Source organism: Amphiura filiformis, chromosome 3, assembly GCF_039555335.1.
Source record: "Amphiura filiformis chromosome 3, Afil_fr2py, whole genome shotgun sequence".
In the NCBI taxonomy this organism is placed as follows: Eukaryota; Metazoa; Echinodermata; class Ophiuroidea; order Amphilepidida; family Amphiuridae; genus Amphiura; species Amphiura filiformis.
The window spans coordinates 54,251,705-54,264,533 of NC_092630.1; the positions used below are offsets into that span (position 1 = coordinate 54,251,705).

The 12,829-nt window shown below is 36.0% G+C and overlaps 1 protein-coding gene across 1 annotated transcript in view; it reads left to right on the plus strand.

Moving 5' to 3' along the window:
* Positions 1–12,829, plus strand: part of LOC140148747 (nucleolar protein 4-like) — a 72,764-nt gene that overhangs the window by 44,746 nt on the left and 15,189 nt on the right. The window contains 5 exon segments of the mRNA XM_072170795.1: positions 8,647–8,794; positions 9,139–9,332; positions 9,683–9,826; positions 9,828–9,863; positions 12,266–12,469. Coding sequence (XP_072026896.1) covers positions 8,647–8,794; positions 9,139–9,332; positions 9,683–9,826; positions 9,828–9,863; positions 12,266–12,469 — 726 coding nt within the window.

Below are 12,829 nucleotides of genomic sequence, written 5' to 3' on the forward strand. Positions count from 1 at the left end.
TCATCTCACACTGCTCGATGTTTGCTGTTCAGAATAATAATTATCTACAGGGTATAGGTGGTATCATGCGCGTGTATTTACTGCGTTTTTTGTTATCATGGAGTACCGTGAATTTCCACCATTTTCTGTTACACACGTGCCTGCACTATCATGATAGGTACAGTTTGCACCCATTGTAATCCTTATATATATATGTGTATCTGCAAAAGGGACAGTAACTGTTGTTGTTGTGAAATATCTGAACTTTGCAGATGTTTCAAACGGTTTATTATACCATCAACATAATGCAACATACGACCTTGTTCTGTTTTTACATTTAATTTTCACTAGATTAGACGGATAAAGACAATTCTTGAATACGTTTAATTGTTTAAACCCATTCTTTTTTGTACTGCCTTTTTATGTATTTTAAATTTGATCACCAAGTGATAATTTATATTCATGAACGAACACCTTTGCTGATACAGAAATTTCAAACATGACAAAGAACCCCATGCATCAAGACTATTTTAGTGGAGGGACAGGAAAATCATAGAGATAAATCGATGAACGTCTGATATCACAATGACGTCAGTATCGTACCAAGCTACATTTAGGGTAGTGGAAATTTGGTCCGACAGATATAGTTGCCAAACATGTTTTCAGGCCAAACTTCCATGTTTTGACATAAACATTGTCAATTGGCTGTCTTATTTCGTACGTGGGCCAGTTAGGGAATACAATGGACTTAAAAGCGAGCATTTTGAAAGCAGTTGAAAGAAAGAGATTCATGCTATTGAATTCAGGAAGTGAAGTGAAATTGCCCGGAGAAGCCCCTGTCTGCAAATATTATATATATATTGTCGCCCGGGTGTTAAATTATATATAACTTTTCAAAGTGTATAACTTAGTACCTAGTGCGCCAAGCATGATCATCAAACAGGTTGCTTCATCTCAGCGCTCGAATAAAATACCGTACCCTGAATAAATAGTTCAAAGTCCAAATTTCATGCATTTCCATTACAAAAGATGCCTTTCCGATGTGGTCATGCTAGTTTGATTTGATAATACTGAACAGAATTAATTAACATTATATGTGACCTGTTCCCACGATTCTGGGAACATGTCGGTAAGCTTATAAACCTACTTTTTGAGATACAGGTCTTTAAAAAGTTATACCATGTCCGACGTCGCACTATAAAATTTGGATAAATATCTGATATTTAGTATATGGTCTGAGCGGTTTTTAAAATGTAATGATACCCATAATTATTTAAAGAAAATTAAGATTGTTTAACCCTATAACTACGCTGGGGTACCAGCCCTCGAGGTTTTTCATTCGTCAGTACAAAAATGCCGTCTTTACGCCTAAACGACTTTAGCTAATCGTAGATCCATCCTTTGCGCTCATTTTAGTGATAAAATTTTACCCCAACACCATGAACACCGTACACGGAGTGGGACCGACCATCAAAGATGATCATAGAGCTAGAGGGGTGCAGGGCCCACCATAGGTTTCTGCAGTAAAATCCATGATCATTTCACTCTTGTAAAATTATTTCAAGAGATATTGACTTCTTATTGTTTGTTAGTTTGAAACAGTCATTTCCTTTTAGAAAGTTTGGTTAAAATCGCATGTTCTTAGAAGTTTTTAGCCGAAAATCAATTTTATCTATACTTATGTATACGTACCAGAGTTTCCCAATTTTAAAATTAAAGAGGCGCTCACATTATGTCTAGTGTTATTATGTGGGAATGTTTGTACTTATTTTGGTTTCACTGGATAGAGGACCCATAGCTATACATTAGTACCAAACACCGGTATATGACGTTTATAGTTGACAATGGGGTGGTTATGGGGTGCAACCCCCTTCATTGTCCGTGTTACAAAATATGGCTCAGTAGTTCTAAGGATAAAATAATATTGATTGTCAGTTCCCATTGGTTCCGGTTTTGCTAATAGTGATGTGTATTTGCAAAAACAATTATTGATGTTTTTCCAATTAAAACTTCGAATAGTAGGGATATCAATATAAAGAAGATTGCTTAACTTTTGAGGCCAGTACAGGCCACGGAGTTTAGAATTTAGATATAGATCATGTCCTAGTCCTACCCCCATGTCCTAACCCTACCCACGGGTCCAACCCCTACATTTGTACAATGTAATAACACTGTTTTCACATTCATTATGACAGGTTGCAAACATTTTGTTTTATACTTAATATTTCACTATTACATTCCGAAGTACTGAGGTTACTTACTAATATTACCCTTTCTTAATTAGCAGATAATGGCACATATCAGGGTCATTATCTTGTTTGTCATCACGGAACCATTCTACGTTGCAGATTTGTCACTATTAACATCTGCACTTTCAGTTACTATGACAACGTATCAAAATGTAGATTCACTCCCTTTGGGTCATGTACTATTTCAAATAACTTGAATATTGTATTATAAATTGGTGAAGTTATTTCATTAGAAATTAGATACGGAAACAAAGTATTCCATAACAGGAAACACAAAAAACAAAAAGAAAAACAAAAACCAGTGAGAACAATATCCAACATTAGATGCGAAAATAACATCATTCCTAATATGGCGTTTTGCTACCTGCTGACGTTGCTAACAAAATAGTATAACGCGTGATCAAATCCTTACAAATACGGGTTTACCATCTCTTCTTTATAATGAACTAAACCAAAAGACAAATCTTCGGAGAGCGTTGAAGGTCTTCTTTGACTGCGTGCATGACCAATGACCGCATATAATATTCCTGAGTGTGTTACTTAGCTGTGACGCTGTGATGGACGGACGAACGTTCAGGGGTGTTTTTTTTTTGCGCCATGTTCGTAAAGGTGGTAAACGAATATAGGTATTATGCCTTTACGTTTCCGTCGAGAGGCAGAAATGGGTACGGAAACCAATCCATCATTAGTACAGCGCGGCCAGAGATAATAATATACCTACAAGTCCTTTGCATGAGGTTGAAAGTTAAAGCAATTGCTTGCAATCCAAATCATATATTCCTATACCTCATAATGCTTAATAATCATGAAAGCATTTATATCGATGATAAATCCAGATGCTCATTTTCATTTACCATTTACTAATGTAAATCCTATGCATTATCAATAGAAAAGTATATACATTACTTAAATTTTACGAAAAAGTGAGCAAATTAAAGTCTGCACTACGAACTTGGTGAGCAAATGGTTATTGCATGCGTGGTGCGATTGCTTGCTTGCCTGCTGGACTCTAAAAGCTATTGCATGGTAAAGAGATAGTTCATGTGGTCAAACCCTGAAAAGAAAACGGGTTGTTAAAGCTAGTGACAACATGGAGGTGCCTACGACAGGTATAGACGATCCAACATTGATGATGGTTTGGTTTATTCAAGTCGGAGGTGCATGCATGGTATTCTCAAATTGTTTTAAGATTGAGGGTCTTCCGGTCTATCGGCGCATATGCAAAAATACGAAAGTAAACATAAATATGCTTTTTAGAGTTGATCAAGATATCTTAAGTTTTGAGTGTCTTGACGACAAAGATCAGATCTATTCGATCTGATCTTTGATCTGATCTACTGGGTCAGAACACAATCAGCCCTATTGCACAATAAAATGATGTAACGTATTGCCGTGATTTCATGTAAAATTTCCTAAGAATGTTATGAAACTGGCAACCTTAAACTTACTTATGATATCATTTCACCAAAGCAATTTTTCTTTAGACTTGCTTCAAATTGTCAGTTTTATGTTCTATATATAGTGGACATAGACTGATGCTACTAGTAAGGCAAACGTTCGGCCTCTGAATCTCTCTGGACATTTTGACATGACGGCACATGTTTTGTTGCGATGTGTTCTGGACAATTTTCGTCGGAAGGTAATCAACTTTTGCGCTCACGAGTATTGTAGATTGATTTTGTGTCCGGCATGTGTAAAGAAAGATTACAAAAAAAAAAAAATATCATAAAGAGTTGTACGCACTCACCCCCACCCCCCGCAAAAAAATACTATACTTCCATAAAACAAAAACATACCATTCATTTGAGTGTATTGTTATATTGAAATCGGACATTCGGACAAGAAATTCTTTTGGCAATATCACCGTCTGGTGACAGCTAAAGACTACATGGTAATGGTATTATAAGCCTGTATAATTTCAACATGTTTATAACAATATATGGCAAACTATTCATACTAGAAAACATCTTCTCTGAACAAAGTACGATTAAAGTTATTCATTTACAATACAGCGCTGCACACAACTCCGACAACCAATGGGGTCAAAAATTCGACCCACGTAAGTCTCATCTCATGACCCAGCGGCGATGATGGGTCTAAATGGTGCACCCTAAGAGCCCCGCTCCCCATACCATATATGGCTGCATGCACGCCATCAACGCGGCACCAGGGATCCTCCGGGGCGCATTTTTGTCGTGGCTGCCCTCCCGTGCCACGAATCCCATCACGGTAGAAGGCGGGGGCCAAAAAGGTACCAGCATTAACCATGCTCACGACAAGGGTGATAAAATCTAACCACACAGCTCGGTACTTGCGCTACATGCAATAGAACATAAATAACATTATAAACGTGTTACTTTCATAACACATAAATAGAACGAAAACTAAAGTGATATTTATACTAAATTTTAAGTAATATTTATACTAAATTTTAAGTAAATAATCTATGACTAAATGAACACGGATAAAGACTGCATTAATACGGATTTCTTCCTCACTAATGAAAATAATGAAACTAATGAAAATATTCACTTACATACATTGTCTTTGTAGTGTCCATAATTTTTTTAATAGAGAAAAGACATTGAATTCTTTGTTAAATAGCAATTAATTTCTAACGAATATTAGTCACATGAAAATATAAGCAATATACTTTCTGCGACTCTTTCGCATCCCACCACCACTCCAGATCTCTGAATATTAATTTCAGAGTATAGAATGTATATAGATGGGTCAATGGGCTCTCCAGCTGCGTTTTGTAATCATTATATTATGATATCGGTATCATTCTGAAATCTAATGTCACAAAAAAACTTGGCAACCAATATTTTAACGTTGAAACGTTCTCCTCCTAATGTCCATCAAGTGTAATGGTGATAATAGTTCACCAGACCACAGGTTATTTTATTGGTCCTATACTCATATTTAGTCTCAGTAATCTGTATGTTTGGAGCAGCTATTCTTGATTCGGTTTCTTGATGTTATATCCTCTATTTCATTCTACAATTATAATTTGTAGTGAAAATCTGAATTTCATAACAAATATAAGCAACTAAATGTGCAAGAAAATAAAGGTAATGAAGAAAGTGAAACAAGAAATAAAGTATATTAAAAAGGACAATAAAGGCAACCGGTAAACCTAGCTATCATAAGAAATGACCAGTAAAAATATAGCCTACTCATTTGCCTCACGAAACCAAATTTTCAAAAATTCAATGTACGATTCAAAAGTTTACTCCAAATTGTCAAAAAAAAAAAATGAAGAATAGAAAATAGCAACAGCAAAATATCTTCAGGCACTTCAGGTAGGTATAAAAATAACTTTTTCAACCAGCATGAACAGAGGGATCCTTAAAACAAGACATTTGTCAATTTGTAACTATTGAATATGTGTCATATTACTGAATGGTAGCCACTGATTTCTTAATTGTGCAGTTTCTAAACGGGTCTTCCCGTGTGAATGCACGCCTAAGCAGTATTAAATATGTAAAACATCGCGATGTAGAGTCCAAATTGAACTGAAATAATGAAATGAACAAAATATGCCCTTAACCATGTTAACTTAAATAAGTGGTAAAAATTTCAATGACAAATATTTATTTTTCTGTCATGTAACAAATCGTTAACAAAAATGACATGAAGCTACAATAGCAAGAAATCGTATTTTACAAGAATATCGTTGGTACGCACGTAGTTATACTGCTCCGCTAATAGTGTTAAAGGTAAATAATGCGGAAAAGCAGGCAACCAAAAGTTCCCGGAATGAAAGGAAACACCCTCTATACACACAGGTTACATGGAATAGCTAGCGCACGAACAGGGATTCGACTTGATATCAACGCTTCTCTGTGGATAAACACTCAACTCCTCAATCGCTTGCTATGATTGAGGATTTATCTTCTCCAGTAAATTTTCACTTGGCCCACAGAAGAGACAGTAAAAGCAACTTTGTGTGACGGCTGGCCTCAACTAGCGTCTGGGTTTCATACCCGTGATATTTATGCCGGCCTCTCATGGCAAGTTCCGACTTGTGTAGTCTGTCACAACTAAGATATTTAAAGCTTTGGGGGTACCAGAGGAAAACAGTTCAGAGTATCAGTCTCTCGTCCACTGGTATGGTAGCCTATACAAACCATAAACGAATTATGGACAACGACCATTTCGTCAACCAAAAAGGCCAAACCACCGTTTGTTGCTGGAGCACAGAGGCGTTTTTGCGATAATTTTGGTCAATGAAGTAGGCTATACCAAGCTCGATTAGTAACGGCTAACATCTGTAAGAATGGACTCGACCATCACCATCATTATTCAAACCCAGACATGACACCCATCTGACAAATTTGTCGGAGAAAAACAAAGAGTATAATGAGATAATCATTATAACCAGATCATGAACTTCAGACGCTACTCATGATCCCTCAGGTAAACACAATGGCTGTAAAGTAACATTACTCAGCTTCAAAATCCGTTTCAAGCTTGTGCCTGCCTGGTGAGAAGACCACACAATCCTGCTTCTGGACAATCACGGAAGAAGTTCGAAAGCCTTCAGATACGTCAATATTCCGGCGTAACTACAGTACCACTCAACATTAAATCTTCTACCATGTCTACTAATCAAATCCAATTTGTTTTTGTGTTGCACATCTCACCAAACAAGCTAGTGGGAAGGGTTGCGTTAATACCAACTGTCTGTACTATCTATATACTGACCAAAAATACACCATAAAACAAACAACATCAATAATCTGCATGACGTCACAACACTGAGAACAACCTCATGAAATAAGGAACTCATCCTGCAGATTTATATATCAAAATCTAGGTTTAGGTTTGAGCATTGATTTTCGCTAAAATGATCATCTAAACACCATGTTTTATTGAACAAGAAAGGAAATTACTTTTGTCAATACAGTACATTGTACCGTATTCTTCAATTTGCTTGGTCACTTGGTTTATTTGAGCATTTTAAATTCTGTCCAGTATGAGATGCATAATGTCTACACCACAATGCACGGATCTTATTAACAAATGGGACAATTGTCGTGTTGCTATCTTATGGCAAAACATACTTTAGTTGTTAGAGATCATTTAGAGGATGGAACATAATTTTGGACAGAGCGTGCGAGGTATAATAGACGGGGTCATGTTTCTACTGGACATACTATAGCAGAACTGCGGGTGAGGTGGTACAACGTGCTACAACCCACTTGGTTATAATGAGGACTAAGTCGTAAATACATATGCTTTTGACTTTAAGAAGCGTCTGACATATAGTGACAATTAAGATACAGCTCATATCTGAACCATCATCTAGTATATATCTATATATATATATCTATATATCGACGATAGATACAAGAAATAAGTAACTATGCCGAAACAAAAGTTCGTCTTGAAAATGAGTTATCACTGTCACAATCCCTATAATAACTAACCAGTCTAAGTCGTGATAAAAATAAGAAAATACTTCCTACTATACCAATCCTAGATGTGCTCCTAGTCATACTGGCATGCAACAGAACCGTGTAACATACACTCGCCTTAGGAACACTAGATTGGTAATGGGCCGCGTCAGCTTGTCATCCCTTTGCTCGCGCGTATATGCAGCAAATCGAAAATGAATAAAACTCATCTAGAAAAATCAAAAGTTATTTTTTCACTGCCAAACATGTTAGCTACACGAAAATGCTTTCAAATGAGTACAAACAAGCAACATATTGGTCCAACGGTTAGTCACGATCACTTTGTGAAAAATATGAAATGAAGCTTGACTTTTGTTTTAAAATATTGATGTACCCTCACGCGTGTAAGGTCCAGGGTAGTTTGGCCAGTCTCTGTGACAGTTTGTACGTCTACGGTCTAGACAGATAAATGGGCGTGACACGGTCTGCTGGGCTATTACTCTTTATATTTCCTGCTACATGATTCCTTATACCCCCTGCTTGTACCATCTCTCACACCATTTCCATGCTCACGCAAAAGGGAAAAAGTCAGACTCACAACGGTGCGATGTTATTTTCAGCAACAACTCACGGCTAGCTAAAATACCCATGACCCATTTTTCTGAGCTGCATGTTGTACAAAAATGATATTATTCATTATTTAAATCTGCCATCGTGTGCCAACATTTAACAATACTTTTACCACGGGTATTATGAAGTTCTTACTTGAAGGGCACACAAGGCGTTGTAGCATTTGAATTAAAGGTTATCGTCTTTGCATTTGGCAAGATAATAATGACCAAACGACTAAAAAGAAAACATTTCCCTCTGCTTTTGTTCAAATAGTTTGCCCTTTAAATTTAACGTCATTGTAAGGCATATTTCAAATGATTGTATTCCAAGATTCATTTGAATGTTCTGTACTGATCAGTAATTTCTTATTTTGTTCTTTCTGTCTTTATTTTCAAAATCAACAGCAAGACGACGTATCACTCTCAAGTGCCGACACAGAAACAAGTGAACCCAGTGCAGTGTCAGATAACGGTATGCCAACAGGAAGCACCGACGTTGCGATGACACCAACAGAAGCAGAGCAACCACTTGATTTAATGCACAAAATGAAAGGTAAAAGCTTGATTAATACAATTGATTCGGTGTGATTAAAATAATCTTTGCGGAATGAATAACACTTCCAACATTTTCAAAATACAGACCTTTCAAAAATTCATCTTAAACATAAAAATCAGTAATATACATGCACAAACATTACAAAAGTTAACTACTAACAAATGAACTACCAATCACAATAACGAATTGCACATCGACAGTTCAGCAATCTATATTCAAGCCCAGGATTCAAGCCATCTTGTGCCACATTGATAAGAATTCTTTACTTTGCAGGATAATTCCCATATTTCGTTGCTTCTCTCATGAAATTGATGATATAATGTGACACCGTTTTATTTCAGACGATTCAGACTCAAAGAGAGTACAGGACTCACCCCAACCAGAAGAGTTAAGAAAATCACCAAAAGAATCAGCCAACCATGGACCATCCGACCTTAGCCCAAAGCACATCAAACTATCACCTTCAAATCACGACAAAACTCCAGAAAAAGATTTATCAACCAGATCAGTTTTTGATCCTGGTCACAGAATCAACGTAAGTGTTCACTTTGTGACTTTATTTCAATAATGTTTACCTTCATAACATTTATATTACATCAAATAGAAATTGCTGAAACTGCTGACAGGTCATTGCATGGATGAACACAATGTTAATAAACATAATAAAGTATATTAAATGCATCTTCATTTCATCAACCTGTACCCATTACTAACCATCATACATGTATGATCTCAAACTGAGTATCATCATAGGGATGACCAGATATTTAGGACTCTTTCTCCATGGTGCAGACAAATGCTCAAAACTTGAATCCTTTACAATTATATTGATTCTCAAACACTGAATTAGACTTGATATAATCATAAGGTTTTCATTCCTTACAGACATCCAATGGGTTTAGTTTTGGTGCCTCATCACAAAGCTCTGAGAATGCTCGAGACACACCAGAGGATCTCTCGGTAATGAAGGATGATGATGATGACGATGAAGATGATGATAGTAGTGATAAGATGAATGATAGTTCACCACCTGGGAGTAGATCCAGAGAGACTCAAAGCCTTTAATGTAAGTACTAGATGCAGGATTCAATCCTACAAGCTCAGTCATGGACGTTGGAACAATATTAAGCATTGATATAACATGAACGATGTATACAGTATAGTTTCACATCACATAACCATATTTTTAATAGCTTGTTTGGAATTACCAATTTAAAATACATGTTAATGCTAAAAAAATGAACTACCTACTTTTCATATTTTAGGAACAGTCCTCGTAACTCCTTTAATTCATACAAAACAAACAAATAAAACTTACACACTCCCATTTATTTATTTTAAACATAATAATTGATCAAACGAATGAAACTCTTACACAACACCCAACACTCAGATTTGCAAATCATATGATATAAAAATTCTAGTGGATAAGATTGTTTTCAATCAGATTAAATTGGTGTTTGACAGAATAAACAATATTATGCATTTCTTCAATTTGTATTTTTTTCTACTATGACTCTTAAAAAAGGAACTTCTTTCTCTAACAAATTTAATGCATACCAGTAAGTCATGTCTAGCCTTAGGTCAGATACTGTCTGATACGTCACAAAGCTGTTAAATAAAAATAACACTGGTTTCTATTATAATGTGTCTACAGAGACTGACTATTTACACCCATTTAAGCTTTACCCATGATTGAAATTAAACAAGAGTTTTCAAAGACATTTGTTGCCTTCTCTAGAAATATGTCGAACCCATGGGTGGACCTTGCAAACCGTCCTGGTTTTACAGACAATATATGTCCACAGACCACAATGACAATGAGGTTTATCATTTTGAGTTGTATAAGATGAAACATCATCAAATATTGGGCTATTCCTGTTGAAATCCACACACCCCTATGGAACACATGACCTTAATCTTCCACGCACAGAGTGTGAATTTCAAATGGGGTTACCTGATTGGGTGATCCATTTGAAATCTACACCCCCTGTGTAGGAGATTAAAGTCATGTCTTCCACAGGGGTGTATGGATTTCAACTGTAATAACCCATTTCAAACAAAGGAGTGTGATGCTGATACAACGAGAGTCAACAAGAAGTGAAAAACACAATGAGTTGAAACTTCACAAGTAATCCCCCTTCAGAACTAGGCAATACAACATGTGCAAAATAATAGTAATGGAAAGGTTAAAAATGAAAAACAGAAAACATAAATAAGTAAAGACAAAGTAAATTACCAGTGAAATTCTGATATGAATTGACAGAATACAAAGCTATGGGAAATGAGCTATCCTCCACACATGTTTCTGTCTCTATTGATAATCCCTGCTCAAGAAATTTATATGTTGGAATATTGACTACAAAATCAGCCCCAAATTGTATTCATTTCCAACTAGACCAGATTCCATCTCAAATATCCTGCTATCAGAAGAAAAATCTAAATAAATATTGCTGTTTTTCCCATCAAAAGGAGAGGTCATTGTTTCCAGTACAACTGGTATTTGCATTTTGAAAAGGTTTACCATGTTACTATCAGATCCCTAGCGGAAGCATTGTCATTTGAATTGCATACACCTCTGCATTTTATGGTGATGCAAGGGATAGTCTATAGAGTACAGCGTTTAATTAAAATCTCTAACAATCTATTTTTAACAATCCCACCCATAAAAGGACTTAAATTTGACAAGAAATATTAAGATATTGCTCAGTTTTTAAAGTTAGCAATGGATAGTTCAGGAAGGAAGTTGAGCGATAGAATCAGGGGCGCCTCAGTCCCCCACAACGCTAAGACAAATGTGCTTCTTGTTTAGCACAGTCTAGCCTGGTCTAGCCAAACTAATGCCAGTCATTCTGATGTATATCTGTTGGACCAAGTTATGACATGCTTTGTAATACTAGACAGTAGTCTCGGAAATCACACAAGGGGGACAAGTAACAATAATGGGTGTTGATAGGGTAATATTATATACTGGTACATACTACATGCATTATGAAAACTGTGCATATTGTGTATTGAAATTATGTTGTGTGCAATTTAAGTTCAAGAATGTTATATAAGCAAAAGAAACAGCAGCCTGTCCAGGCATGTGTGGGTGGCCGAGGGATGCATATTGTACTACTCATATACCTTGGTCATGCAGTTCATGTTATTATAAATTTTCTTCCCTTCAAAATTTTTTGACGTAAGTGCAAACAACCTTTCTGGCAAAGCTATTAGTGATATTAATTAAGTGACATAAAAAAATGTATGAAACTAATGTTGAGTATGAACATATACGTTCCACTTACAAAGAGATGTAGTTTTTACAAGGCAAGATATTTTGGAAATATATTATAGGTGTATTAATATGTATCCTGGGATTTGTACCATCCTGTAGAGAATTTTGCTCTGCATCTCCAATTATGCTTGCAATGGATGAGACTAGACAGTTTGTCAAATAATGTATCTTTTCTTCTTGTCTTTCAGATGTTTTGTCGCCTCTTTGTTGATGAGAACTTAGACCGCATGGTGCCCATTTCAAAACAGCCCAAAGAAAAGATACAAGCCATAATCGAAGCATGCTACAGACAATTCCCAGAATTCCATGAAAGAGCAAGAAAGCGCATAAGGACCTACCTCAAGAGTTGCCGCAGGATGAAACGACACAGGGACCAGAATGGCCTGGATTCGGTATGTACCCAATCTTGTTTTTCTGTCAAAAATATGAATATACAAAACAAATATTCAAAATTAATATGTTGTGTTAGGAAATTATAATACATAGTATCATTATCTGTTGAATATATTTATTTAAAGGGGGTCTTTTTCTATTTGCTTAAAATTGGTGATTAATCAAACTTTATGATAATGTCCTGGACTTTCATACATATATATCTTAAAGCATCACCACAAATCTTTATGCTAACGTGCATTTAAGCATGCATGCCATTGCAACTTTGCCCAATTACTAATCAGCACATAAGATTTTGCCTCGATCAGTAGATCAGGATCTTACAACCCTCTCTGGGCACTCATCATGTTGTACAAAAA